A 27,720-nucleotide genomic window follows, 5' to 3' on the forward strand; every position below is an offset into this window, starting at 1 on the left:
AAGGCCAGAAAAGTGCTGCCTGTGACTCGGTCTTGCACTTTCTCCCATTCTGTCCATAGCTGAAATCGATAGGATGGCTTCTCTCAGGCAGTCAGCTCCTTACTGTGGGGCCAGCGTGTCTATCTAAGCATCTTCTGTGTCCTGCAGCACAGGTGCTCTGTTGGCAGTGTGGGGGAGGAGACTGGGCTGCATTCCTTCTTTACTGATACCCACCTGCTTCCAGTTTGTTAAACCACGATTAAATGGCAAGGAATCACCTCTTATTCTTATTAAAAAAAAAAAAAAAATCCAAACAACTAAACGCACAGAGGCTCACACTATCCCCTCTCTGAGGGCCCAAGGAAGACGATCTCACGAACATCCTCCTCCATCCAGTTCCTTCAGTTACTCCAAGAGAACAGTCTTTTTTTTTTTTTTTTTTTTTTTTTTGGTTTTTCAAGACAGGGCCAAGAGAACATTCTTAAAAGACTGAGGTGTGAATAGGCAATCCAGACAACACAATTTTAATCTTTTGGGAAGAATTTTACTTGTACAAAATCTAGCATGATAGAGAAATATGAAATATTTAGATGGATCAATGATCGGAATAAATAAGAATATTTGGGTTGCTTTTTGGTTCTGTTGTTTGTCTTTTTGTGGGTGCACATTTTTTAAACAGGTTCTCATTAAATAGATCAGGCTAGCATCACACTATCTTCCTTCCTCAGCCTCCCAAGCATCTGGAATTACAGGTCAGTGGCACCCTGCTGAGTACTAGGTGCCTAATTCTGGATGTAATAAAAAGATCGGAAGCCACGTGGTGGTGCATGCCTTTAATCCCAGCACTCAGGGGGCAGAGGCAGGCGGATTTCTGAGTTCAAGGCCAGCCTGGTCTACAGAGTGAGTTCCAGAACAGCCAGGGCTTCACAAAGAAACCCTGTCTCAAAAAACCAAAAAAAAAAAAAAAAAAAAAAAGAAAGAAAGAAAAAGATCAGAGACAAGAAACCGCTACCACAGCTTCCAGCCCTCACATCTGTCAGCGGGCCGGCAAGGAGTAGCCTGGCACTGGCGTTCCCAGACACAGCCCCCTGGTCCTCAGTCCTTGCTTTGTTTATCTGGCGATGAAGGGTTCCTAGGGAGGCTTAGCAGCTCCTCAATCCTCTGAGCATTTTCCTCAGGTTGAATCTTCTCCAAGCCACTTTCAATCTCCATCGGGAGGAGCTCAGTGACTTGCAGACTGCTTCTCCTACAATCAAAGGAAGAACACATGTCAAGTGCTGCTGTAGCACTTGATGTACAGAGACTGCGAACAAAGGGGCAGGGTCTGCCACACCCTCCCTGCTTTGCTCTGATACTTATGAGCAATGCTCCCCGCACTCACAATACAGACAGACTTCCTTCTCTCTTATGCTGCTCCACTTTCAGTCTAACCATGATTTCCAGTCCAGTACCAACATGGACTGGACAGCTACCATATTCTGGGACACTGTCCTGCAGCTCTTCCATGAGTAATGAATCTGTGCTAAGGCTTACATCTCAAAGCTGGGCTGCCCTCCTACCCTTCAGACCTGAGGGGCTGGGAGCCTCTGCCACTATGTAAACGCTCCCACCAGACCTGAGGCTCATGAAGACCATGCAATAATGACCTAGGTGGTCATATAGGATAATTCTACGGATACTTATTTAGGAAGAGCAGAATCATATACATATTTATGAAAAGTAGAATCAAATTTCTAACAGATCAGTTCTTCTCCTAAATAGAATCTTAGTATCTTTCTTTATCAAGGCCACCTACAACTTAAGTCTCAACCCAATCCAATTTGACCATTCTGCAACCCTACCTATGTCTAGTCTTCTATATTTTCTGCTAGGACAATTTTTAAAACCTTTTCTCTATATTATTTTTAAGCAGAGGCACAAATATAAAAAGTCACATAAACATTTAAACTAACTCTTTTTAGAAATACTATACACATACTCATGACACATCTACTCTATACATCTAAATTTTTTTTTTCTGGTTTTTCGAGACAGGGTTTCTCTGTATAGCCTTGGCTGTCCTGGAACTCACTTTGTAGACCAGGCTGGCCTTGAACTCAGAAATCTGCCTGCCTCTGCCTCCCGAGTGCTGGGACTAAAGGCGTGCGCCACCACACCCGGCGTGTCCACGTTTTTTTAAAAGAAGACTTTCTGACTTTCTTTCTTTTTTTCAGACTTATTTATTTTTTATGAGTATACTATAGCTGTCTTTAGACACACCAGAAGAGGGCATTGAGTGCCATTACAGATGGTTGTGAGGATTTGAACTCAGGACCTCTGGAGAGCAGTCAGTGCTCTTAACCGCTGAGCCGTTTCCGCAGCCCTAGCGTCTACATTTTTAGCATTGTTCTTCTTGGCTGAAGAACTCCCTCCTTACTATAGCATGTTACTGCTGTCACTGATAAACTCTCATTACGTGTTCCTATTTCCCCAAATGTTAATTCCTTCATAGCATTCTGTGTCATAACCAAATAGATAATATTCTTTCCTTTCCAATCCTTTTCTTAATCCTTTGTTTTTAAAAGAGAAGGCTTCTATAACATTTGGGGCACTGAAAATAAGTAGATGTTTCTATGGTTTTAATAATTGACAATATTAAATTTTATGTTAGCACTTAGAGGTTAAATGCTTCATCCTAGAACCTGGACAACCACAAGCTCGCTATGTTCTCTTACCACACAGAGGAAGAACAGAAGGAATGCTGAGAAGCAGAGAAAGTCTGGACAAAGGAAGGACTTAAAGTTAAGGAAAGTACCCATGGTCCTAGCTAACTCCTGCCCTCGAGGTTGCACATACAATACTCCAGTACTCAGGAGGCTGAGGCAGGAGGACTCTTAGAGTCTGAGGCTATGCTGAGCTCAATACTGAGACTTTCAAACAATGAAACCTAATTTACAGTCACACTGAAATTTAAGCTCAGTTTTCAAGGTTTTATTGGTTCCAAATTAATGCTTTTTCTCCTGTAGCGTTTAAGTCCTTGGGAAGAGACCTACTTAGTGTAATTACAAATGTATATCTGTAATTACAAATATGTGTGTGTGTGTAAAACACAAAAATTTCAAGTAAAAATCCTGAAAAAACCTACTCATCTGTCAATTAGAAAAGCAGCAACAATGACAGCAGACGTGGTCTCTGACGTCTACCCAGGAGCTAAATCGTGATGAACTCGAGTGCTCGCTCACTGGAGTGTGCAGACAGCAGCGCTGAGCCATCAGTCTCAGCATCCTATCTAGAAATGGAGATCACTAAATCAGGCCTGTTGGTACAGGCTGTTATCCCAGCTATCAAGAGGCTCAACAAAAAAGGATAAGGACTTCAAAGGCCAGACTGGGCAACCTGGTGAGATGCTGCTTCAAAGCAAAAATTAAAAGGTGCCTAGAGATTTAGTTCATTTTTGGAGTGCTTGAGAAGATCCTAGGAAATCTCTAGCACTGAAAATAAAACGGCGCTGTAGCTCATGAACTGATGATACAGAAGAAACGAACATGCTCATGCTTTGCAGTGGCCTCCATCCATGGACAACTAGCTTATCCACTTCAGCTCTTGGACTAGATCAAGAAGTCAAATTTCAAATATGGACACTTGTGGATAGAACAGTTTCACTTTTTCTCCCCATGAGAGCACGTCTCTGTATCTAAACCTGGAACTTGTGGTGATCACCTTGCCTCAGCTCCCTGGTGGATTAAAAATAGAAGCACCCATCTACATCACTGCCCCGCCCAAGGCTACAGAGGAGGGGGGCAGAAAGGCTTTCAGAGCTGGAGGAACTAGGTTATGAAAACCATCTTCCCGGCACAGCATGGCCACAACCTTGTGGCCACAGAGCAGCTGTGAACACCTGCACAACACTTGCACAAGGTTGGGCCAGCCAGAATTCCTTCATGGATACGAGAGAGGCTCAGGAGGCCCCGCCTGCCCCTGAGAATTTATGTAAAGTCTTTTAGTGGTTACTGAGGAAACAGAAGATGCTTTCTTCAGTAGCATAGGCTCTTTTAAGTTGCTTCTGCTCTTGTAAACAACCATTTACCAATGTTCTTGTAGAAAATCTAGTTAAACCTGATGCTGTCTCTCTCTCTCACACACACACAAGAGAGAGAGAGAGAGAGAGAGAGAGAGAGAGAGAGAGGAGAGAAAAAAAGGAAGGAAAGAAAGAAGTTCCAAGGAAGAAAGGAAGGAAAGACAGACAGACAGACAGACACACCTAAAGAAACAGCCTGGTCAGATTAAAAAGTAAAATCAGTGCCTTTCATTTTCCTGCTCCCTGATGGTCAGACTTAGAAGACAATACAGACTAGATGGACTGACAGCTCAGGAAGAGCAAACTGCCGCGGCCTGAGCAGTGCTTCTGAGAACCTCCATCCATTGTCTGGGCTGTGCCTTTCCAGGCTCCTTACCACTCTTCCAGCCTCTGCTCATGCAAGGCCTTCCTGTCTTTCTGCCTTCTCTCCTGAACCGTCTCACCAGAGTACTTCTCCAGGGCTATCAGCAAGCTTCCCATGGGCGCGCTGAGGGCAGAACACAAAGTTCAAGGACAAAGTCATTAGCTTGCTCACACAGGAGGGTCCTGATCATCTACAGTAGAGACACTTGTGCACGGTCAGGTACAGAGAAAATATGAAGGTATATTCTTCCTGGGTTGGACAATGAAGGAAATCAATCACTGTAGTTTCTTTAACTGGTATAAAACAGCAATAGATCTAGAAAATGGTTGGTTTGTTAAGTCATGTCCTTTGCCATGAGAGCTGATGAGCTGGCCCTGCCCCTCGCTGGCTGCAGCACTCAAGAGAACAGGTCTTGCACCTTGCCTGGGAAGCACAGTAGAGTTGGCCCTGGTGGAGGGGGAGCAGGTGAACTGGTCCAGTGGGTGTGAGCATAAGAGAGCTAGCCCTGCCACTCATCTGCTGTGATGTGGAGTGGGATAGGGGGTGATGCCCTCCGCACCCCTTACCCCTCACCTCCTGTGGTACTTGGGAGAGCTGGCCCAGAGGTCATAAGAGTGGAAAAGCTGACCCTGCATCTAGCCTGGACAGCACAATAGAGCTAATCCTGATGGAGAGGGAGTGGGTGAACCAGCTCCTAGAGCATGAGAGAAGGAGCAGCACTTAAGAGAGTGGGCCCCACACCTTGACTGGGCACAATGGCACTGGCTCTGGAGGCTTGAGGACATGAAAGTGGGAGAGCTGACCCTGCCTCCTGCCAATGGAAGCACTGGGTGGCTTAGATAGAAGTCAAGTAACCAGGGGCTGACCAGGTCAGCTAGCACCCTGATCCAGATCTAGGATCCTGAGTTGGGCCACCCTAAATTCTGTATCTTCTGTGAACCGTTAGGGCACATGTAAAGGTCAGTCCTACTGATGCAAAGCTGCAGGATCTCCACGACACAGGATAACCTGGAGGAGTCCTAGTGAGAATCCAATACTGAGGGTGTCACAGAAGCCAGAGATCTCAAACCAGAATGATGACTCATTGCAGTGAACATCTGCAAACCAAGGTGCGTGGGCAGAGGGGTGTACTGTGTGACACTGTGACACACCACAGCTTCCACGGTGCTTTCTGTGCGTTGCTGTGTTTCCTGTCTTGTTTGTGAGTGTGCTTTTTACTGGGGGAGGAAGAAGCTGCAAGGGCAAGGGCAAGGGTGGATACCAGGGGGTGGGGAGACAAGTGAGACTGGGGAGCATGATGGGAAGCTCACAATCAATACACAGTTAAAAAGACACAGAGAGAGAGTGGAAATGCAAGGACTAGTTTATCCATATAGCGCCAGCCCTGGAGGGGAAGACGTGATGGGAATCCTTTGGTGGAGGAAGGAAACTACTAGCTTTGAGGGACAGTCATTAAACATCTTCATACTCTAGAGTCTGCTGTACCTGACAGCTGCTATGTCACCAGGTCCATCCTAAGAGACTGATTTAGGGGCAGCAGTTAAGAGCACTTGTAGCTCTTGCAGACGACCCAGGTTTAATTTACACTGCTTCCAAGGAACCTAATGACCTATGTAGTCCTTTGAGGGCAGCAGGCATGCGTATATATATATATATACATATATATATATATACACACACACATATACACATACACACAATATGAAATAAAAAATAAATAAATATCAAAACCAAAACCAAAACAACTTCATTAGGACCTGGAGAGGAGACTTGAGCTTGGATGCCCAGCATCCATATAAAAAGTCAGGTGTGGCAGCATGTGCTCCTGTGCTGGGGAGGTAGAGACATATCAGCCGGGCGTGGTGATACACGCCTTTAATTCAAGCACTCAGGAGGCAGAGGCAGGCAGATCTCTGTGAATTCAAGGCCAGCCTGGTGTACAGAATAAGTTTTAAGACAGCCAAGGGTATACAGAGAAAAAACAAAAAACAAAAACCTGTAAAGTCCATAAATCTAGCTATGCATGATATATCATGCTTATAATCTTAGCACTCATGAAGTCAAGGATGATAACAAGGTCAAGTCTAGCCTAGCCTACAGAGCATCTCAAACCTCTCTGTCCCCTCCCTCCAGAAAAGAAAACCGTAATTTACAGTGTCTCCCAACCCTGACGGAGTGGTAGGAAAGTGGGTGGGTGGGAAAGCAGAGAGGAAGGATAACCCATTCAGAAGAATGTCAACTAAGGAAAACACGAGGCCAAAAAAAAAAAAAAAAAAAAAAAAGGAAAACACGAGGATGGCAGGACTAGACTGTCTTTGTAAGCGCCTTCCTAAAAACCGAGGTGCAAGGATGTCAAGGCAGTGTCAAAAGCACTGCAGCAAAGACAGCTGGGGACAGGATGACTGACGGGATGTTCACATGACCTCTCTACTTCATCACGTAGGAAAGAACTGCAATGGAACTGAACAGAGAGCCCCATGACTATGTAGCTCTGGCTGTCCTGGGTTCAATCCTCTCATAACCTCTCCCCCCCCAAATAAGGAATTGAATACTCACAGCCCTTGTTGACATAAGACATATATCTTTTAAAGTCTCTGAGGGCTAAATTTGCTCTTTATAGTTAATCTCTTTAGTAGACAAGACAGTTAGGCTAAACCAAGTGAACACTTACCCCAACAACGCTCCAATTATACTACCGGCCACCAGGCCTCGAACACCTAAGTTTATTCTGAAAAGACCTCCTGTGACAGCTATTAAAAAGGGGAAAGAAAACAATATTAAATCATCTTTAGATGCTACACTTCTATTTTCTCACAGTAAGAACACAGACCTCGGGCTGGAGAGATGGCTCAGTGGTTAAGAGCGCCAACTGCTCTTCCAAAGGTCCTGAGTTCAAATCCCAGCACCCACATGGTAGCTCACAACCATCCTTAATGAGATCTCACGTCTTCTTCCGGTGTGTCTGAAGACAGCTATAGTGTACTTACATATAATAATAAATGTTAAAAAAAAAAAAACAAAAACCAAAAACCATAGACCTCTAAGTGAGCTTTCCGAACCCAGCATGAATGGTGTAGTAACAGCCATGATGGTAACTTTCTGCCTGCTTTACAGTCAGAAAGAAAACATTTTGTAAATATGAACCCTCAGGCTCTCCTATGGCATTAATCCCAGTCTTTTCTTTTCCATTTCTTCTTAAAAGTTGACAGTTGGGCTGGTGAGATGGCTCAGTGGGTAAGAGCACCCGACTACTCTTCCGAAGGTCCAGAGTTCAAATCCCAGCAACCACATGGTGGCTCACAACCATCTGTAATGAGATCTGACTCCCTCTTCTGGAGTGTCTGAAGACAGCTGCAGTGTACTTACATATAATAAATAAATAAATCTTTAAAAAAAAAAAGTTGACAGCTTATTTCACCTTCCTCCATATCTTTCACCTCTTTCATCCCCCACATCCCATGTTCCCCTACCAGATAGATATCTCTGTATAGATCTGGCTGTCCTGCAACTTGCTCTTTAGACCAGCTGGCCTCGAACTCACAGAGTTCTGCCTGTCTCTGCCTTCCAAGTGCCGGACCATCTACAACAAGCAACAGTAACAACAAAGCCCTTCACCTGCCCCAGAAGACAATGCCCTCTCCTAGCCTCACTGGTCTGTACTGCAGAGGGTACTAAACTGTGCAATCAGGCAGACCTGCAGAGGCAGCATTTAGCATACAGTGCCACCTGCTGGCCAGTAATCAGAGTGCACCTCTTCTCACCAGAATTCCAATTCTAGGACACAGCTTAGAACCCATGCTGGCTTCAAACTGAGCAGGGAGCTGAGAATGACCTTGAACCTCTGACCTTCTGCCCTCTACTTTCTTATTGCTGAGTGTACAGTAGCTGTGTACCAGCACCTAGAGTGTATGTGGTGCTGAGGAATAAACCCAGCGAGCAGTGCGTAGGACAGGAGCACCCCACCAACTGCACTAATACATCCCAGCTATCTTTCCTCTTTACAACTAATGCCATCTAAGGTGGTAAAAAAAACTTTTGTGTTTAGTTTGAGGTTTATACTTTTATTTAATTATTATATATTCATTTACTTTTTCTATACTGATCTTGTTTCAACTGTCTTCCTTAAAAAAGAAAATTTAAGCCGGGCGTGGTGGCGCACGCCTTTAATCGCAGCACTCGGGAGGCAGAGGCAGGCGGATTTCTGAGTTCGAGGCCAGCCTGGTCTACAGAGTGAGTGCCAGGACACCCAGGGCTATACAGAGAAACCCTGTCTCGAAAAACCAAAAAAAAAAAAAAAAAATTTATAGCTGGGCTGGTAGTACAGAACTTGGGAGGCAGAGGCAGGTGGATCTCTGAGTTCGAGGCCAGCCTGGTCTACAGAGTGAGTTCCAGGACAGCCAGGGCTACATGGAGAAACCCTTTCTTTTTTTTTTTTTTTTTTTTTTAAGATTTATTTATTTATTTATTATATGTAAGTACACTGTAGCTGTCTTCAGACACTCCAGAAGAGGGAGTCAGATCTCGTTGTGAGCCACCATGTGGTTGCTGGGATTTGAACTCCAGACCTTCGGAAGAGCAGTCGGGTGCCCTTACCCACTGAGCCATCTCACCAGCCCGAGAAACCCTTTCTTAAAGAACAGAAAACAAACACTGTTTTCCACACATTCTGCTACTCTCCAGCCCACACTGCACTCAAGCATGAGGCGGCTGCTGCCCCTGGCTTCCAGTCGCTGAGTTCACAGCTATGAAGATACCGTGCCTGGCTGATGCTTCCCTCTGCTTGCTTAAATCTACAGTTGAGTTCTTTAGCAAATGTTTAATACTTTTGTGAGTGTAAAAATGTACATTTGTGTTTGTGCATGTGTGCACGTTTGTGTGAATGTGTGCATATGTACCACAGCATGTATGTAAAGTTCAAAGGACAACTTCAGATATGGCTCCTCACTCTCAAGAGAGGGTCACTCTGTTGTTTTTCCACCCTAACTGTCCAAGGACTCCCCCGTCTCTACATCCCATCTCCCAGTGGGAATGCTGGAATCACAGACACCTATGCTGTGTATCTAGCTGCCACAAGGGTTCTGAGGATTTGAACTCGGGCCCTTCCATCTGCATGGCAAGTGCTTTGCCCACTGAGTCCTAGCCCTAGTCCTGCAGTGAACTGTTACTTAACTCCCACTGCTGCATTAGCAACACCAGCTACTTTGACTACTGTCTAATTTCATATCTTTATCTATCTGTACGTGACGACTCATTACCATTACACTTTGACATGATTTGATCCTTTGTCACTTCTGTCCAAGAGATAGTTTCCTTCAGTGGCAATTTTCAACCCACACCCCACATCCCATTTTTCCATGTCTTGCTGTTAATACTGTTGAAAATGAACTTTTTATCCTTTTGAGACAAAGGCTCATGTGGGCCAGGCTAGCGCCAAACTCTATGCAGACAAGAATGAGTGTGACTTTGTGATCTTCCTACCTCCATCCCCCAAGTGCTGGATTCTGGGTGTGTGCTGTGAGTTCCAGCTTGAAAGCAGACAGCTCTGGAGTTGAACCCCATCCCTCACATGCTCTGCTTCTCCTGCCTAGATCGAGTCTAAATATTTTCCTGAGGAGCACGGGCACTGATGTCTGCTCTGAGTTTTATGATTTCCATGTCTGCTTCCTGGGAAGAGTCAGTCAACAATTCCTTGTAAGCTGTGACTAAAGTGTCTACCTTTAGCCAACGCATTTGTCCGTGGCTTAGAAAATGACACATGTAAGCTTCAGTTTACTTTATCTTTTCTGGCTTTTACTTTCTGTGCCCAGAAGTTACAAGCAACCAAGGAAGAGTAGCTTTCAGGGCCCGCACTCGTCTTTCCCGAGCACACACAGATCCCTACCATTGCTCTCTCTGGTTCTGTTCTGTTTTTTTTTTTAAAGGTATAGAGTTTTTAGATTCTGCCTAGATTAGCCTTGAACTTGTGGCCCCAAACATCACCAAAGCCTTAAGCTAACTGTGACAGAAGTTCCCGACTGTAACTGTTTTAAACAATTTTCTGGCTACGGCATTTCCTGTGCTCCTCTCTAGAGGGCTCCACGTGCCGGGATAAAAGGCACTCCTGTGCTCCATTTTAAATGGTCTATCACTGCTAGAGGAAAGGGGCTTTAAATAAACCCGAACTCTTGCCATGGGAAAATCTGATCTTCGTACTTCACAGCCCAGCCTCACCTCAAGCTACTTCCCATCCTTGTGCTTGTGCCCTGGTTAGCCCACTGTCCTCCAGTTTGCTCCTTCCCAGTCTGCCGGTGTCAGCTTAAATGATCAGAAAGGTCTCCTCCAACAACACCATCCATGTCACATCCATGTCACACCTACTTGTCACCTTCTGTCACAGGATCTGTTTTTGCCCGGCTTCATGGGCAACATTTAATGAAAGTGGAAGATCCTGTCTGTTTTAATAACCACCAAGGGTCAAATATGAGGCTATTCATAAGTATATTTCATATGAATGTTGAAAAAGATACAGTGTGAAGCCAATCAAAAAAATCTGCAGTTTAGATTCATAAATCCTATATGCTCTAAACATACTTGAAATTAAAATGTGAACAAGAATAAAACCGCCTTACCTCCTGCAATGGCAAAATGGCTCAAGGCGTCTTTATTTCGATACACAGTTAATCCAGTGTTCACTGTGCTGGGGAAGAAGGGAGAAAAAACCATTTCACTCAAAGAACACGCCATCCATTTCCTGGCTGCTACGTTCACTGAAATGAGTTTCAAAATATCCTATTAGAAGAAAGAAGGTAGGGCCCAGAGAGATGGCTCAGTTGTTAAGAGCACTGCATGCTCTTACAGAGGACCTGAGTTCAGATCCCAGCAACCACATGGTGGCTCACAACCATCCGTAATGAGATCTGGCGCCCTCTTCTGGAGTGTCTGACGACAGCTGCAGTGTACTTACATAAATAAATAAACACATCTTTTTAAAAAGGAAGGAAGAAGGCTCAGTGGTAGAGTGCTTCCTTATCATGAAAGTCTGGCACATCACATCACACTAGGCATGGTAGCTCACACCTCTAATCCAAGCATTTGATCTAGAAGCAAGAGGACCAGAAATTCAAACTCAGCCTCACCTACAGGTCAAGCTCAAAGCCAGACTGGGCTACATGAGACTGTCTTTGAAAAAAAACAAAAATGGGGATGGAGAGACGGCTCAGTGGTTAAGAGCACTGGATGATCTTCAAAGGACCCAGGTTCAATTCCCAGCACCCACATAGCGGCTCACAATTGTCTATAACTCCAGTTCCAGGAAATCTGACACAATCACACATAGGATACAGTAGGCAGAATACCAATATGCATAAAATAAAAATAAAATTTAAAAAATAACAAAAATTTTAAAAACAAACACAAAAGCAAACAAACAAAAAACAACCAGAAACAACAGTCCGATGATTTCAATTTCTAGCCCATGTCTAGGCCCCTTCAGCATGTTCTAGTCTAATATGCCTATGAGTTTTTAGGCAAATCTATCGAAGAATGTAACAACAATAAAATTTCCAGGACAAATTATTCATTCAAAACAGCAACTTATAAAGAAGGGCTCTGTACAAATTTTCTTTCTTCAAGACGCTAATTCTATCTTGGGCACGGTGGCACACTGTAATCCCAGGACTTGGGAGTGTAAGGCAAGAAGATTTCAAGTTTGAAGCTAGACTGGGGGCATAGTGAGTTTAAGTTCAGCCTAAGATACATGGCACGTTACCCAGCTCAAAAAAATGAAAAAAAAATCCCTATACCTGATTTTGACCACAAGTTGTAAAGCTCTGTCTGTATATTATTTTATATATTATTATGTACATATTATTATATACATTATTATATATTATATACATACAAGTTATTAAGAGAAAGGCATTAGGGGGCCAGTGACATGGATAAAGGCACCTGCTGCCAAGCCCAACCGAAGTTCAATTCCCCAGGAATTGCATGGTGGAAGGAGAGGACTGTAAGTTGGTCCTGGACTGCCACATGAACAGTATGGTGCAGGTGTGTGCAGACACAGCGCATGCAGGCATGCACTTAAAAGGAAAGGCATTTTGAATATTCTCATGTGAGTGTTCAGTTTCTTAAGACCTCTTGCTCCAAGGATGCACTCCTAAAAGAACACGGGCACGGTGGCACTCATCTGTAATCCCAGGACATGGAAGGCTAAGGCAGCCTGAGGTCAGCATAGACTACACTGAGTTCTAGGTCAGTCTGTGATACAGCAAGACACCTCCACCACCACCACCCGCCACCAAAACACGACAAAGACCGTCTTGTCCAACTGAGAACTTACTTAAATATGGTCACAAAAACTGCAGTTCTCCAACTCCAGCGCCAGCCATACCGGATGAAGCCCCTTGTGGCAGCACGGTGTGCACTTTGCTGAAAACAATTTGTTAAAATGCTGTGAGGTTTCAAGATAACCTGGACATTTTCCTTATTCTAAAACTTCAATAGCGAAATGTCAGCAGCAAATTACTCAGGTACACTGTGGTGTGTGAATGGCTCCCACAGACCCAAGAGTATGAATTGTGGCCATAGGGAGTGGCACTATTAGGAGGTGTGGCCTTGTTGGAAGAAGTTTGTCACTGTGGAGGCAGGCTTTGAAGTCTTAACATGCTCAAGCTACACCTAGTGTGGGACACAGTACAGTCTGCTTCTGCCTGCAGATCAAGATGTGAACCACAAAGTGTGACAACTGACTGCTTTGCGTACCCTACTCCACCCCTGGCCCAGGTCATCCACGACAACTTGAGCATCACTTAAGAACTCAGTTTATTCCCTGCATGGCCCCACTTTGGGAAGCTGTAGCATAATGGCTATGGGGACGACTGCATCTACTAGAGCTACCACAGAAGTTTACTGACAGAGCCTTTCAGGTTCCTGCCCTCAATAAGTCCAGCTGAACCTAACCTGCTGCTTGAAGAAAGCTGCCAAGTAAAACGGCATCAAGAAGGTAGTGAAATAAATATCAGAGCTACCCTAAATGCACACAGAGCTATACCAAATACCAGGTATCTTTCACAGTGATACCCACTCTTCCACCATTGTCACTGCCCTCAACGACCACTTTGTCAAGCTCATTTTCTGATATGACAACCAATTTGGCTAGGTAGCAGAGTGGTGAATCTCATGGTCCACCCAAACTTCAAAAAGTAGGAAGCCCGGCTAGGGCGTGGTGGCGCACGCCTTTAATCCCAGCACTCGGGAGGCAGAGACAGGCAGACTTCTGAGTTCAAGGCCAGCCTGGTCTACAAAGTGAGTTCCAGGACAGTCAGGGCTATACAGAGAAACCCTGTCTTGAAAAACCAAAAAAAAAAAAAAAAAAAAAAAAAAAAAAAAGTAGGAAGCCTTGGACCACCCATTCCAGCAAGAACACTAGAGAAAAGACCCTCAGTTGCTGGGTCCTAGCTCAGCCGCCAGGGCACTGTGCATCTCCTCTTAGTTTCCATTCCAGGGCCCTAGAAGAAGTAGAGGGGTTTAAGCAGGCCTACTCTCAAGTACCATCAATGAAGCTCACTGTTGGGATTGGAGAGACAGCTCAGCAATGAAGAACACCTGCTGTGGGGCTGGAGAGATGGCTCAGTGGTTAAGAGCACCGACTGCTCTGGTGAAGGTCCTGAGTTCAAATCCCAGCAACCACATGGTGGCTCACAACCATCTGTAATGGAATCTGATACCATCTTCTGGTGTGTCTGAAGACAGCTACAGTGTACTCACATACATAAAATAAATAATTCAAAAACAAAAAAAAACAAAAAACACCTGCTGTGCCGGGCATGGTGGGAGGCAGAGGCAGGCAAATTTGAGCTCAAGGCCAGCCTGGTCTACAGAGTGAGTTCCAGGACAGCCAGGATTATACAGAGAAACCCTGTCTCGAAAAAAACAAAAAAAAAAGAACACCTGCTGCTCTCCCAGAGAACTTTACAGTAACACATAGTGGCTCAAAACAATCCATCACTCTAGTTCCATGAAATCCAACACCCTCTTCTGACTCCTACAGACAGCAGGCATGCCTTGATACATACACATACATGCAGGCAAATTTCACTGTAACCCTCACCCCCAAAAGAAAGAAAATCTTCAAAAAGGGGGGGGGGCTAGTTTTAGTAGGTATAGAGGCACACACCTATGATCCTAGCACTTGAGGGGCAGAGGCAGTGGATCTCTGCATTCAAGGTCAGCCTAAGGTCAGCCTGATCTACATAGTGAGTTCCAAGACAGCCAGAGCTACATAGTGAGACTGTCTCTGAAAAAAAATAAAAGTGTGTGGAGGGGGTAGGGTGGGGTGGAGTCAGGGCAGCCAGCTGTGGGTGAGGTTCAGTCCATCCGCATCGTGTGGATCCAGGTTCGAACTATGGATGGGAAGGAGACCCACACTGTGAACTCTCTGTCCAGGTTGACCAAGGTGCAGGAGCTGAGGAAAAAGATTGAGGAGCTGTTTCACGGGGAACCCCAACTGCAGAGACTCTTTTACAGGGCAAACAGATAGAGGACGGCCACACACTTCCATTATGATGTGCGCAATCCAGCTGCTTGTGCATCAGTCTGGCACTGCCTCACAGTACAAAAGAACAGGACTCGCAGCTCAGACTCTGGCTATGGTGTGGGTCACAGTGAATCAGACAAGTCGTCCACACATGGTGAAGGGGCAGCTGAGGCTGATGACAATACTGTGGGGAGGACACGGACCCGGGGCTGTACAAGGTTAACTGGCAATATCATCGGTGCATGGTTTGAGGCCCAGGTGGCCCAGGTACAGAAGAGAGCCCTATCTGAGAAGAGCCCTATAGCTCCAGTGCCATTACGACCTCGGAGGATGACATCATGTACCATGTAAACTATCCAGAGCATGGAGAGGACGTTGTCAAAGCCAAGAATATTCATGCTCGAGCTCGCACTGTGATCCCGTGGGAGAACCTGGGGGTAGGTCAGGTGGTCGTGGCCACCTACAACGTGGACTACCCCAGGAAACGTGGCTAATGGTAAGATGTTGAGATCTGTAGGAAGCGCCAAACCAGGACAGCACGTGAGCTATACGGCAACATCACGCTCTTGAATGATTCTCGCTCAACAACTGTCGGATCGTATTTGTGGATGAAGTCTTGAAGATTGAGCTCCCTAACATTGCTAGCTCCTCACAACCCCCTCCTGCCCTCCGGAACACAGGGAAGATCGGCCCATCCTGCCGGCGCTGCAAGGATAATGAAAACAAACCATGTCGCAAGTGCCACATGTGTGGTGGGCGTGAGGCTCCCGAGAAACTGGTGTTGTGTGATGAGTGTGACATAACCTTCCACCTGTACTGCCTAAAGCCACAGCTTACCCGTGTCCCTCCTGAGCTGGAATGGCACTGCCCCAGCTGCCGAACTGACTCCAGCGAGGTGGTACAAGCAGGGGAGAAGCTGAAGGAAAGCAAGGAGGAGGCTAAGATTCCTCCTATGGTGCCATCGCCTTCGACGAGAGGACACAGAGCCTGAGCCCTGGACCCGGGAAGGCAAGGACTGCACTCAGCCCCTGGAGCTCACTATGCAGTACCCTGAAGGCTACTTGGAGACCTTGGCTAACAAGGAGAACAGGGAGCGCCGGCCAAGGCAAGCACCCTCATCTTCCAAAATAGGCAAAAGCAAGCGGCAGTCCACAGGCTCAACCATCCCCCGCCCCCGTGTCTCTAAGAAGAGCAAGCTGGAGCCATACACACTACCAGTGCAGCAGGCCAACCTCATCAAAGAGAAGGGCAACGCCAAGCTGTGGGATGATGTGCTAAGTTCATTTCAGGATGGGTCCCAGATCTTCCTGAGCAAGGTGAGAGAGGCTTTCCAGTGCATCTGCTGCCAGGAGCTGGTGTTCCGGCCAGTCATCACCGTTGTGTCAGCACAACCTTTGTAAGAACTGTCTGGACAGGTCCTTCCAGGCCCAAGTGTTCAGCTGCGCAGCCTGTCGCTACGAGCTGGACCACTGCTCCCTAACCCAGGTGAACCAGCCCTTGCAGACCGTTCTCAACGAGCTCTTCCCTGGCTATGGCAGCGGCTGGTGATGCCAAGACGAAGGCAGAGGGCTCATGGTTCCAAGTTCATAGCGTGTTTAGCTTGAAGGTGTTGTCCTTCCATGTCTGTCCCCCGCAACTCTTCTGATCTGGTCACCAGTTAACCAGGCACCTATAGGAATCCCATGTTCTGGCTACCAGTTAGTTGGACTTCTGGTTGTCATTCTTTCTCCCCCACCCCCACTCCACTTCTATAACAAAGCCTGTAATTTATTGTCCAAGAGAAGGAAAAAAAATGTTTTCTCTTTCCTAATTTTTTTTTCTTTTTTTTTGAGATGGGTTTAGAATCCACTGAGTTTCATACCAGGCCTCATGTCATGCTGGTAGGAGTTCTCCCCACACCAGTTGCCTAGAAACCATCTGCAGCCATCTTTGAAAAGCCGAGACATGTCTTCCTGGCAGCTATCTGTGTGCTTCATTCCAGGGTGGCCCCTGCAGCCGCCCCTCAAACCTTCATAGATGCCCTGGCCTGCTATTTGCCGACACGATTGCAGAGGGGAGCTGGCTGTGGCCTCAGGCCAGGGGACCAGCTGGGCTGAAGCTGCATGTGGCTTGGGCTGGTCACTTCTTCACTACCCTCACCACTGAGCATTGGATGTCCACCTTGGAAGCCTGGTTTTCAGAGTGTACACTGGCTGGGTGTCATGGAAGGCTGAGATGTGTTATCAGTTCCATCTCGTTTTTAACTCAGCAACTGAGAATTCTGAGGGTTTCTGTATTATGGGTTTTTTTGTATTTTTTTTTAAAGCGAGATAAATGGTTTCCTCAATGAATTTCTTTTGTAGTTAGAGCCTGTACTGAGGAAGATGTTTTCCTTGGTAGGTTTTGTTTCTTTTGTAACTTTACCAAAGTGTGCAGGTGTGTCTCATGGAAACTGAACCATTTACTACAGGCAGACTGGACAGCACAGTTCTAGGGGTTGTGTTTTTTCTGTGTGTGTGTGTGTGGGGGGGTGTTCCTTGTTAGATTGTTAACATATTGCAATAAAATAAAATTCTGTGTGGATGTTTTCTAAAGTTCCATATTTTTTTGTTCAGATTTTGGATCTCAATAAATTTTTTTCTACAGATATTAAAAAAAAAAAACCCCAAAACCCAGCAATGAACAGTGTTATTTTCAACTAAGCAGTCTGTCAATTAAATAGTAACTATAATGACAGTTATTAAACCAGCAATAGCAGTGCCTGTTACACTCAAGAGAAACTGGTGAAAAGAAAACAAACACTAAATGATAAAGAAATGCTTATTTAAAGGCAAGGATTGAAGTAATATAGATGTGGGGGGGGGGGTAGAGAAGAAAAAGATTTACTGAGAGTCCTTTATGCAAAAATAAGCTAATGGCTTAACCAGTAAAGAAGCTAGCCACTGGGGCTGAAGAGATGGCTCAGTGGTTAAGAGCACTAACTGCTCTTCCAAAGGTTCTGAGTTCAAATCCCAGCAACCACATGGTGGCTCACAACCATCCATAGTGAGATCTGATGTCTTCTGGCATGTCTGAAGACAGTTACAGTATACTTACATATAATAACAAATAGATCTTTTAAAAAATAAAAAGAAGCTAGACACTAAAGCCTGACCACACAGGTTTGAAAAGCTGGATTCAGTGGCCTGAAACCTAACTGTAGCACTCCTAAAATGACATGGGTTACAGAAACAGGAGACTCACCTAGAAATTGAGGGCCAGTTAGCCCAGAGTACACAGAGCACTGGTAGAAACAAGAGGGGACTCCCAACACTGTCCTCTGAATTTTACAAACTTACGAACATGCACACACTAATAATAATAATAATAATAATAATAATAATAATAATAATAATAATAAAAGTTAATGTATTCCCTCATTTACATTTAACAATCTTCTCTTCAGGAAAGTGCTTTAGTTCTAACTAGAGCTTCAGTGGAGAAGTTTGCCACCACTGTCATTAGGGTAGTAAGGAATAACTTCATAACTGAAAGGGATGCTGTCTATCTCCACAGCACATTTTCATCTAGGAGCCCATCAAACCTCAGGTCTGGTGTATCAAGTACATCATGAGATACAGTTTGTATTTGTTAGGATTATGAGAAAACCCATGTGAAGATCCTAACTTGTTATAATCTTGGGCAAGTCAAAACTTCTAGTATAGTGGACAGGGGAGCAAGAGAGGCTCAGCAGCAGAGAGCACTTGCTCCTCTTGCAGAGGACCTGAGTCTGGTCCCTAGCATCCATGGAAGGCAGCTCACAACTCCCCATAACTTCTAGCTCCCGGGTATTTGATGGCCTCTGTAGGTACCTATATATACACAGTATAAACACACACACACAAAGTAAAAACTAAATATTAAGTACTAAAATTGGTTATGTCTGAACTCATAGCTTTTAATAAATAGGTAGGGACAGCAACAGGTGTAGAAAGCACATACAGAGCAGAGCACACACACAGGACACGGTTAGTTCTCCACTGTGTACACCCACAGTCTGAAAGCAGTCACACCCTGGAGCACAGAGCACACTGACCATGGCTTGCTTTCCCTAAGAGAAATCTTGGTTCCACCTTAAACACAGCCCCGGGGAGGCAAAGGCAGGAAGATCCCTGTGAGTTTGAGTCCAGCCTGGTCACAAGTTCCACAACAGCCAGGGCTACAGAAAGAGACCTTGTCCTAAACAAAAATAGAAACGGAAAAAGTTCCTTGGAATTAGAGTAAAAGCTGAGGGCTGGTGAGATGGCTCAGTGGGTAAGAGCACCCGACTGCTCTTCCAAAGGTCCAGAGTTCAAATCCCAGCAACCACATGGTGGCTCACAACCATCCGTAACAAGATCTGGCGCCCTCTTCTGGAGTGTCTGAAGACAGCTACAGTGTACTTACATATAATAAATAAATAAATCTTTAAAAAAAAAAAAAAAAAGAGTAAAAGCTGAGCCAGCCAGAATTACTATGAGCTGAAAGCCAGACTAGACTACAAAGCAAGATTCTTCTTAAAACAAAACAAAATAAAACAACAAAACAAGAAGCATCTCAGGGGCAGAGAAACTACTTAAAAAGGACCTACGTGGGGCTGGAGAGATGGCTCAGCAATCCAACTCCCAGCAACCACATGGTGGCTCACAACCATCTGTAATGAGGTCTGACGCCCTCTTCTGGGGTGTCTGAAGATAGCTACAGTGTACTTACATAAATAAATAAATAAATCTTTAAAAAAGTAAAAAATAATAAAGGACCCACATGTCCCAAATACAAGGCAATGGGAGTATCAGAATAAAAGACAATGATGGAATATAAGTACTGAATAAATGAGACATTCTGAGTACATACAGATAGAAAAAAATTATAAATAGGAATCCCATGCTTCAGACCAACAAACTGGTCATGAGCAGGCCACATCAAATATGTGTTCCCAGAAGACACCCATGGAAGGAGTTACAGAGACAAAGTTTCGAGCTGTGATGAAAGGATGGACCATCTAGAGACTGCCGTATCCAGGGATCCATCCCATAATCAGCTTCTAAACGCTACACTAGCAAGATTTTGCATACACTAGCAAGATTTTGCTGAAAGGACCCAGATATAGCTGTCTCTTGTGAGACTATGCCGGGGCCTAGCAAACACAGGAGTGGATGCTCACAGTCAGCTATTGGATGTATCACAGGGCTCCCAATGGAGAAGCTAGATAAAGTACCCAAGGAGCTAAAGGGATCTGCAACCCTATAGTTGGAACAACATGATGAACTAACCAGTACCCCGGAGCTCTTGTCTCTAGCTGCATATGTATCGAAAGATGGCCTAGTCGGCCATCACTGGAAAGAGAGGCCCATTGAACTTGCAAACTTTATATGCCCCAATATAGGGGAATGCCAGGGCCAAAAGAATGGGAATGGGTGGGTAGGGAAGTGGGGGCGGTATGGGGGACTTTTGGGATAGCATTGGAAATGTAATTGAGGAAAATATGTAATAAAAAATATTAAAAATTTAAAAAAAAAAAAGAAACACACACACACAACAACAAAGAAGTAATGAGTGGTTTGGTTTCATTGTGTAGAATAAGTGAGTCAGTAACACTCTTTAAAAAAAAGAATGAGTTGAATTCTAAAAGCATAGGGTAAATAGAACTGGGATAGTACAAGAATCTATAAAGTACTTACTTCCTCCAAAGAAAGAAAGCAGGGATTTTATATTGTAAGAACCTGGAGATTTATTTTAACCAAGGAACTAAAAGTTCATACGCATCAGAGAACAAGCAGATGTGCCTCTGAAGGGAGGAGCTGAGATACCAACCCTAGGTACTACTGCCAAAAACACATCTACACCTTTTTCCCACTTCTCACAATTCTCTGTGTGTGTGTGTGTGTGCGTGTGTGTGCGTTCCTGCATTTGTGTGTGCATGTGTGTGTGTGTGTACAACTGCCCAAGGGCAAGACTGACAGAAACTGTTTCAGACTAAAGGATTCTTCAGAGGCATGAGGTAAATTCAGTATGTAATCTACCATCAGATTCGAAACCAAAAACCAAAAACCATCTTTCTTTTAAACAGGTAAACTGAAGAATTAGGAAATTCATCTAGGTACTTAGCATTAGTACTTCTGCAGTCAGTAAGAAGAGATCTGATTTCTCCACCTTGACATTCCAAACTCCTCCCAACCCAAGACCTAACAGAAACAGATGTAAAGAGAATAAATTGGTATGTCCGTAGGGATTAGGCCATTAATACTTACCACAGCATCAAATCGGTTATGATAAATCTCTGCTTGGCTCTGTTCAATGTAGCGCTTTTTAGCATAAATAAAGGCAGGTATGCCTCCATATGCCCAGCCAATGATGCCGGCTGAAACTGCTGCCCTGCAGATATAGTCAATCTCCTTTGAGAATCTCTGATGTTCACTAAAACACCAAAAAGAAAATGTCGTTAGGACATTACATGAAACACTGTGTTTTGAATTATTTCAGATGCTTACAACCTTATTTTTTGCTATGGGTGGAACTAATTAAATCCTTTTGTGAATTAATGCAGTTATAGAAGAGCAACACAAGTGCAAGTAACTACAGCACTCAGGAGGCTGGGGTAGGAGAAGGCACGAGTCTGAAGCCATCCTGTGCTGCACAATGAAACCCTGCTCCAAAAACAAAAGTAAACAGCAATACCTCTGTCTGATGCCATTAGAAAAGCAGCATAAGAAATAGCCTTGGGAAGAAGGGCACAAAGGGGAGCCTCCAGGATACTGCCCACAGAAACATAATTTATGAAAACCCATTAATAAAACACAGGTCTATTTTTCTAAATATACTATACAATCTTAGAAATAAAAAACTTTTTTTTTTTTTTTTTGGTTTTTTTTTCGAGACAGGGTCTCTCTGTGTAAGAAATAAAAAACTTTTAAGCTGGGTATAGAGACTAATATTTCCATTTTTAAATTCTAAGCTAATATAGATCACATGAACTCATGAGATTTTTGTTTGCTTATTTGTTTGTTGTTATTTTTGACAGGGTTTCTCTCTGTAGCTCTGGTTATCCTGGAAAACTCTCTGTAGACCAGGCTCTAGGGCCAGGACCCAAACTCACAGAGATCCTCCTGCCACTGTCTCCCAAATGCTGGGATTAAAGGTGTGTACCATCACCACCCAGCTTGAACTCATAAGATTTTTAAGACCAATACTTAAAGCATGGATTTCAAACACCTGAAATGTGAATTCTAAAGATGTCAAAACCCAGAGGCTGGAGAGATGACTCATTCAATGGTTAAGGGCATTTGTAGAAGACCCAGATTTAGTTCCCATCACCCACACAAAGGTTCATGTCTATACCTCCAATTTCAGGGGATCTGACTCGTCTGACCTCCTTGGGTACACAGTACCTACACAGTGAGCATACATACATACATGCAGGCAAACATTCAAAAACATGAAGTAAAAAAATGAATAAAAAAATCTCATTTTAAAAAAAAAAGAAGTTAAAGTCTAAACATTGGTTGTATGATATACTCAGACTATCACTACAAAAAGCACGGGAAGTCCTCACAATGGCCCCAGCTTATAGTCACAAAGGTTAAGAGGCTAGGCAGGAAAACCCCCGAGTCCTGGAGTCCCAGGCTCCTTGAGGAACCCAGCGAGAGCAGATTCTTTATGGAGAAAGCATCTCACATTGACCAGGAACTCCTGATCCTCCTGACTCCACCTCCCAAGTGCTAGCATTACAGGCTGCCGGGAACACGGACTATGTAGTAGGCAGCATGGGACGATCTAAAGTGAGGAGGAAATGTTTAATTCAAGTCATGCCTCTCAGATACATAAAAACTAGAACTTTTAAGAGTTTGCAGGATGCACTATTATATTTTTGGTTGCGAGCCTAGCCTTTAATGGCTGAGCCACCTCTCCAGCCCAAGATGGCCTCTTGAAATAGTTAAACAGTACTGCACTCCTACAGTGGCGCTAAGTGAGCCACTCTTTAGATTACTAGCTTTCGTCTGAAAGTGTTCACGATCACTGTCTTAGTCAGGGTTTCTATTCCTGCACAAACATCATGACCAAGAAGCAAGTTGGGGAGGAAAGGGCTTATTCAGCTTACAATTCCATGCTGCTGTTTATCACCAAGGAAGTCAGGACTGGAACTCAAACAGGTCAGGAAGCAGGAGCTGGTGCAGAGGCCATGGAGGGATGTTTCTTACTGGCTTGCTTCCCCTGGCTTGCTCAGCCTGCTCTCTTATAGAACCAAGACTACCAGCCCAGGGATGGTCCCACCCACAAGGGGCCTTTCCCCCTTGATCACTAATTGAGAAAATGCCTTACAGTTGGATCTCATGGAGGCATTTCCTCAACTGAAGCTCCTTTCTCTGTGATAACTCCAGCTGTGTCAAGTTGACACAAAACTAGCCAGTACAATCACTATACTCTTCCTTCGTGGACAAGAAACTTAAAACTCTTTAGAAAACAAACTCTTACTTTTACATTAGTAGGAAAATGGGCATAATTTATAGTTTATGTATTTTACAGAATTTTCAAAATCTAAATTAAAAACTGATCTACAGTAGGACTCAGGTAAAAATGTTTAAGGAGGAAGTTTAACAAGCTAGGAGGTCTCTACGCTTTGCCTCTTTGGTCCTGCAAACAGCTCAGTAAGTAGTATTTTCCTAGAGGTACTGCTATAAGAGCCCAAGCTGAGCTTGACTACACACTCCCGTGATCTGCAGCGCTTGGAAGGAATGCAGGGTCATCCTCAGCTGCACAGGCATCTGAGACTAACACGGGCTGTATGAGACCCCACAGGGAAGCTCCTCTAAGAAAGAAAACGAAATATAAAAATAAGTAAAGGCTCTAAACTGTCACAAAAGCAGCCAAAGATAATGGGGCTCAGTAACAGGATTGTCTCAACTCAGAAACAGTGGGACTGTAACCTGCAATCTGCTAAGTAGTATGCAGCCAGATCAACCTCTCTGAACCTTGGTTGTCCCTTTCATAGACAAAAGCATAAAAATTGCATTAGATTATTTTCCATGTTTCTTTTAGTTCCAGTACTCTACGGCTTAAAATACTGATAAAAATGACCATCTTCTGTGAGTCATGGTAGTACGGTAAGCACATATATTTTTTTTTCTCTTACACACTACACAAAAATCTTTCAAAAGCCTGGCAGTGGTGATACATGCCTTTAGTCCCAGCACTTACGAGGCAGAGGCAGGTGGATTTCTGAGTTCGAGGCCAGCCTGGTCCACAGAGTGAGTTCCAAGATAGCCCTGGAACTCATAGAGAAGCCCTGTCTCGAAAAACCAAAATAGAAAACTTTCAAAAATATACAAACTTTTGGGAGGTCCTCTGAGAAAAACTGACACATTATTTCATAAAACAAAGAGGATGGGGGCGGAGCAATGACTCAGCAGTTACCAGCATCGGGCCTTGGATTCCATTTCCCGAACCCACCAGGTAGCTCTCATGGTTATCAGGAAGGCACACAGACATACATGCAGGCAAGACACTCATACACATAAAATAAAAATAATTTTTAAAAAAACAAAAAGAGATGCTGAAACTAATAGAATTATTAAATACAAGTCTGCCAGCTCCCTTGTCCAAATTTATTATCACTTGATAACAGTGTAGTATGGTAAATTGCTTCATGAAAAGACATACTTTCATCGTTAATAAATTAATAAAGTTAAATAAATATCAGGTGAAAGTAATGCAGGATTAATCATTTACTCCTCACATAGTTTATTTTAGTATCCTCACATAGTTTATTTTAGTATCTTCTGCACAGGGAGATGGAGCTGGGCATGTAGCATCTTTGGCAGATGACCAACCCCCAGTAGGGAAAAAGAGAGAGAGACTCGGCCCAGAATCCCAGAAGACCGAGCTGTAATCCCAAAATCTGGGAAGTTGAGAATGGATTGTAGCTTTGCGTTTCAGGCTAGCTTGGTCTACAAGCACAGCAAAACTCTGTCTCAAAAAGGAGAGTTGGGGGACTAGAGAGATGGCTTGGCAGCTAAGATTGTGTACTAGTTTTACAGAGGACCCGGGTTCAGTTCTTAGAACCCCTGTCGGCTGACAGCGGGTAACTCCAGATCCAGGAGAACATGACAACTCTGGCTGAGGGCATGTGCACTCTACTGCCCATACCCAAATACCGACTCCCACATACAAGTAATTCTTAACAATGGAGGTGGGAACAAGGGGGCAGAGCTGGTGGAAGGTGCGGAGAGGAGGAGGACAGGAGAACAGTTGTCACTGGTTTTTTTTTTGTATGTGTGCAAAATAATAATGATAAATTAACAATTCTCTCTGTCCTTCCAGCTTCTAGAGTATATAAAGACATTACTGACAAAGAATGATCAAACGAAATACGAAAAAACAATATTAGTGTAGACTTCTAAATAAATAAAGTTCCCAGTGATACTACATGACAATAATCGAATGAGTCCAATTTTTCTACTATGTAGAGTTAGGGTATTGGTTTCACGAGAACGATACTGTCTTAAAAGAGTGTGACTCTGAGTGAGTCCGACTCAGAAGGCTGCGTGTCAACCAGGTCGACCGGACACTATCGGGGCAGAGAGAAGTTTCAGCGTCCTAGGGACCGCGCGCTGGAGCTCGCCCGGGCTGCGGCCGTCCCCCGAGCATCCCTCCCCACACACCCGAGGCATTTTTTACTCTTTGGCAAACAGCTGACGGAGGCGGTCCCATCCGGATTCCGGGGAACCGGGTTCTGAGACACCTGAACGCTGCTCCCGATCCTCCACAAAGCCTGGGCAATCCGCAGCCACAGCACCGGCAGCAAACACTCGGGGGAAAGGACCCCAAGCTCCGCAAAGGCGGCTGCGGGGTGCGGGTGGCGGCGCCCCCATGGCGCCCTCCTACCCGCAGAGAGACAGACACCCCGGTGTCGGCGGGCACCGTGGGAGAGGGTGACCTGGACAGCCCACTAGCGGCACGTTGGGGGACACTGAACCTCACATCCGGTCCCCAGCCGGCTCACTTCCGGAAGCTCTCGGAAAGGAGACCGGAAGCCCCGCCCCTAGCGCGCAAAGCCGGGGTGAGGGCGGGGCTCGGGACGTTGAAACTGGGACTGAGAGCTCTTTCGGTAGCGCAGGGTTGGGGGTGGTCAGTCGAGCCCCGGAAGTGAGTTGGCGGCCCTTTAGTTCATCTCAGTGATGTCCTTTGGCGTTTGCGCCTCGTAACTCTGGTCTTCTGGACCTGCTCAGCTTGAAGTGCTCAGGGGCTTAAGTGAGATGGCTCATTTAAGATGCAGAAGGCCACGCAGAAGAGGACAGTGCTTTATTCACTGCAAGCGCAGTGGGGAAAGAGGCAGGCGACGCGCTTCTAGGCCACGCCCTGGCGGGCCGGAGGAGCTTCCTGGGCGGAGCAGAGTCCACCCTGTTCCCTGAACCATAGGGCGCACCCCAAAAGGTCCAAGATTTAAAAACTACTTTTGAAATACCGGCTGTGGGCATTTTTTTCCCCATAACGTGGGCTCCACTACAAGTATCCGTATGCGTACTGCTCTGAGAAGGCAAAAGATCTAGAATTATCATTTAATAACTGAAACTATTATTTCCTGTTTCTTTCAACACAAGACAAAACCAAAAAACTTGTTTACTAAGGTAAAAATATTCCCAATCGATTTGTGTAATTTAGTTATTGGTCGTTACCACATATCTCATAGTCTTTGCAAACCCTTTCACCTACTTTTTTCTTTTCTAGTTAAAGTACCACAATGGATATACAGCTCGGTGGTGCTCTACAGTCACTTCCACAGAGTACCTAAATAAGTGATTGATTACAAACTTTCATGAGGATATAGTAATAGGATTTGGGAGTTGACTATGGGACATCTCTACAGATGAGGTTCAGGAAAGTGCCGTGAATGAAACCCCATCAGCATTTACTGCAGTGGTATAATTGCCTATTTGCTGATCTCTGTCAAGAGGACTGAAGCTGTGAATTCATCTCTGGATCTGGACTTAGGAATCACCAATCAGTCTATACCATGAAGTAGATGTTAAGTAATTTTCTTTGGAGGGAAGGAGGGTCCAAGATAGGGTTTCTCTTGTGTAGCCCTGGCTGTCACATAATTAGCTCTGAAGACCAGGCAGGCCTCCATCTCAGTGATCCACTTGCCTCAAGTAATTAAATGTTGAGTGAAGAATTCAGACCCCAATTCCTGGCTCTAGCTTGATGCCTGCTTGGTCTAGTTTTCAGAGGTGGTCACTGGGATTAGGGTCCCAGGGCCTGAAAGCCCAACAAAATGGTTGTGTTGACTGTCTCGCTTAGCTGTGAGAAGAGCTGAGTGCATTTCTTTGACACATTTGAGGTCCCGGAAATGATCCTTAGCACTTGAACTTTCTAGAATTAGGGTCGACGTGAATGAGGACAGGGCAGATTGGGCAAACACTAACAAAATCATTTACCTATGGGGACTGGAGAGATGGCTCAGTCGTTAAGGGCATTGGCTGCTCTTCTAAGAGATCATGAGTTCAATTCCCAGCAACTATATGGTGGCTCACAACCATCTGTAATGGAATCTGATCTTCCCTTCCGATGTGCATGAAGACAGGGTGCTCAAATACATAAAATGTTAAAAATCATTACATATAGCTGAGATGTCCCCAGGATCCTCCATCCTGTAGAGACAAACGAGGTCTTACTTAGTACCAGGTAGATTTCACAAACTCTTCAGCTCCCTTTCCCATTTAGGTGGTACTGGGAAATGCTCCTATGCCAGGCGAGTGTCCTACCACTCACCTACATCCTAGCCCCAAAGACTCAAAGTTGCCTTTAGTA

At 44.8% G+C, this 27,720-nt stretch overlaps 1 protein-coding gene and 1 pseudogene across 1 annotated transcript; one reads left to right on the forward strand and one right to left on the reverse strand.

The window, feature by feature from the left end:
* Positions 1-793: 793 nt before the first annotated feature.
* Positions 794-25,926, reverse strand: Timmdc1 (translocase of inner mitochondrial membrane domain containing 1). Its single transcript, XM_021184967.3, has 7 exons — positions 25,591-25,926; positions 21,168-21,333; positions 12,724-12,812; positions 11,009-11,076; positions 7,072-7,150; positions 4,413-4,523; positions 794-1,225 (listed from the first exon to the last, which is right to left on the reverse strand). The coding sequence occupies exons 1-7, from the start codon at positions 25,782-25,784 to the stop codon at positions 1,075-1,077; spliced, it is 858 nt and encodes a 285-aa protein (XP_021040626.1). The 5' UTR covers positions 25,785-25,926; the 3' UTR covers positions 794-1,074.
* Positions 12,892-16,467, forward strand: LOC147000640 (E3 ubiquitin-protein ligase UHRF1 pseudogene; annotated as a pseudogene).
* Positions 25,927-27,720: the final 1,794 nt, after the last annotated feature.

Source organism: Mus caroli, unplaced genomic scaffold (genome assembly GCF_978045245.1).
Source record: "Mus caroli unplaced genomic scaffold, Mus_caroli_1 scaffold_17, whole genome shotgun sequence".
NCBI classification, from domain to species: Eukaryota; Metazoa; Chordata; class Mammalia; order Rodentia; family Muridae; genus Mus; species Mus caroli.

Coding starts and splice junctions, on each gene's coding strand:
- Timmdc1 (XM_021184967.3), bottom strand. CDS start 25,784: ATGGGGGCGCCGCCACCCGCACCCCGCAGCCGCCTTTGCGGAGCTTGG. Junction 12,813..21,167: donor ATAACCGATTTGATGCTGTG/GTAAGTATTAAT, acceptor AATTGTTTTCAG/CAAAGTGCACACCGTGCTGC. Junction 4,524..7,071: donor ATAATTGGAGCGTTGTTGGG/GTAAGTGTTCAC, acceptor TTCTGCCCTCAG/CGCGCCCATGGGAAGCTTGC.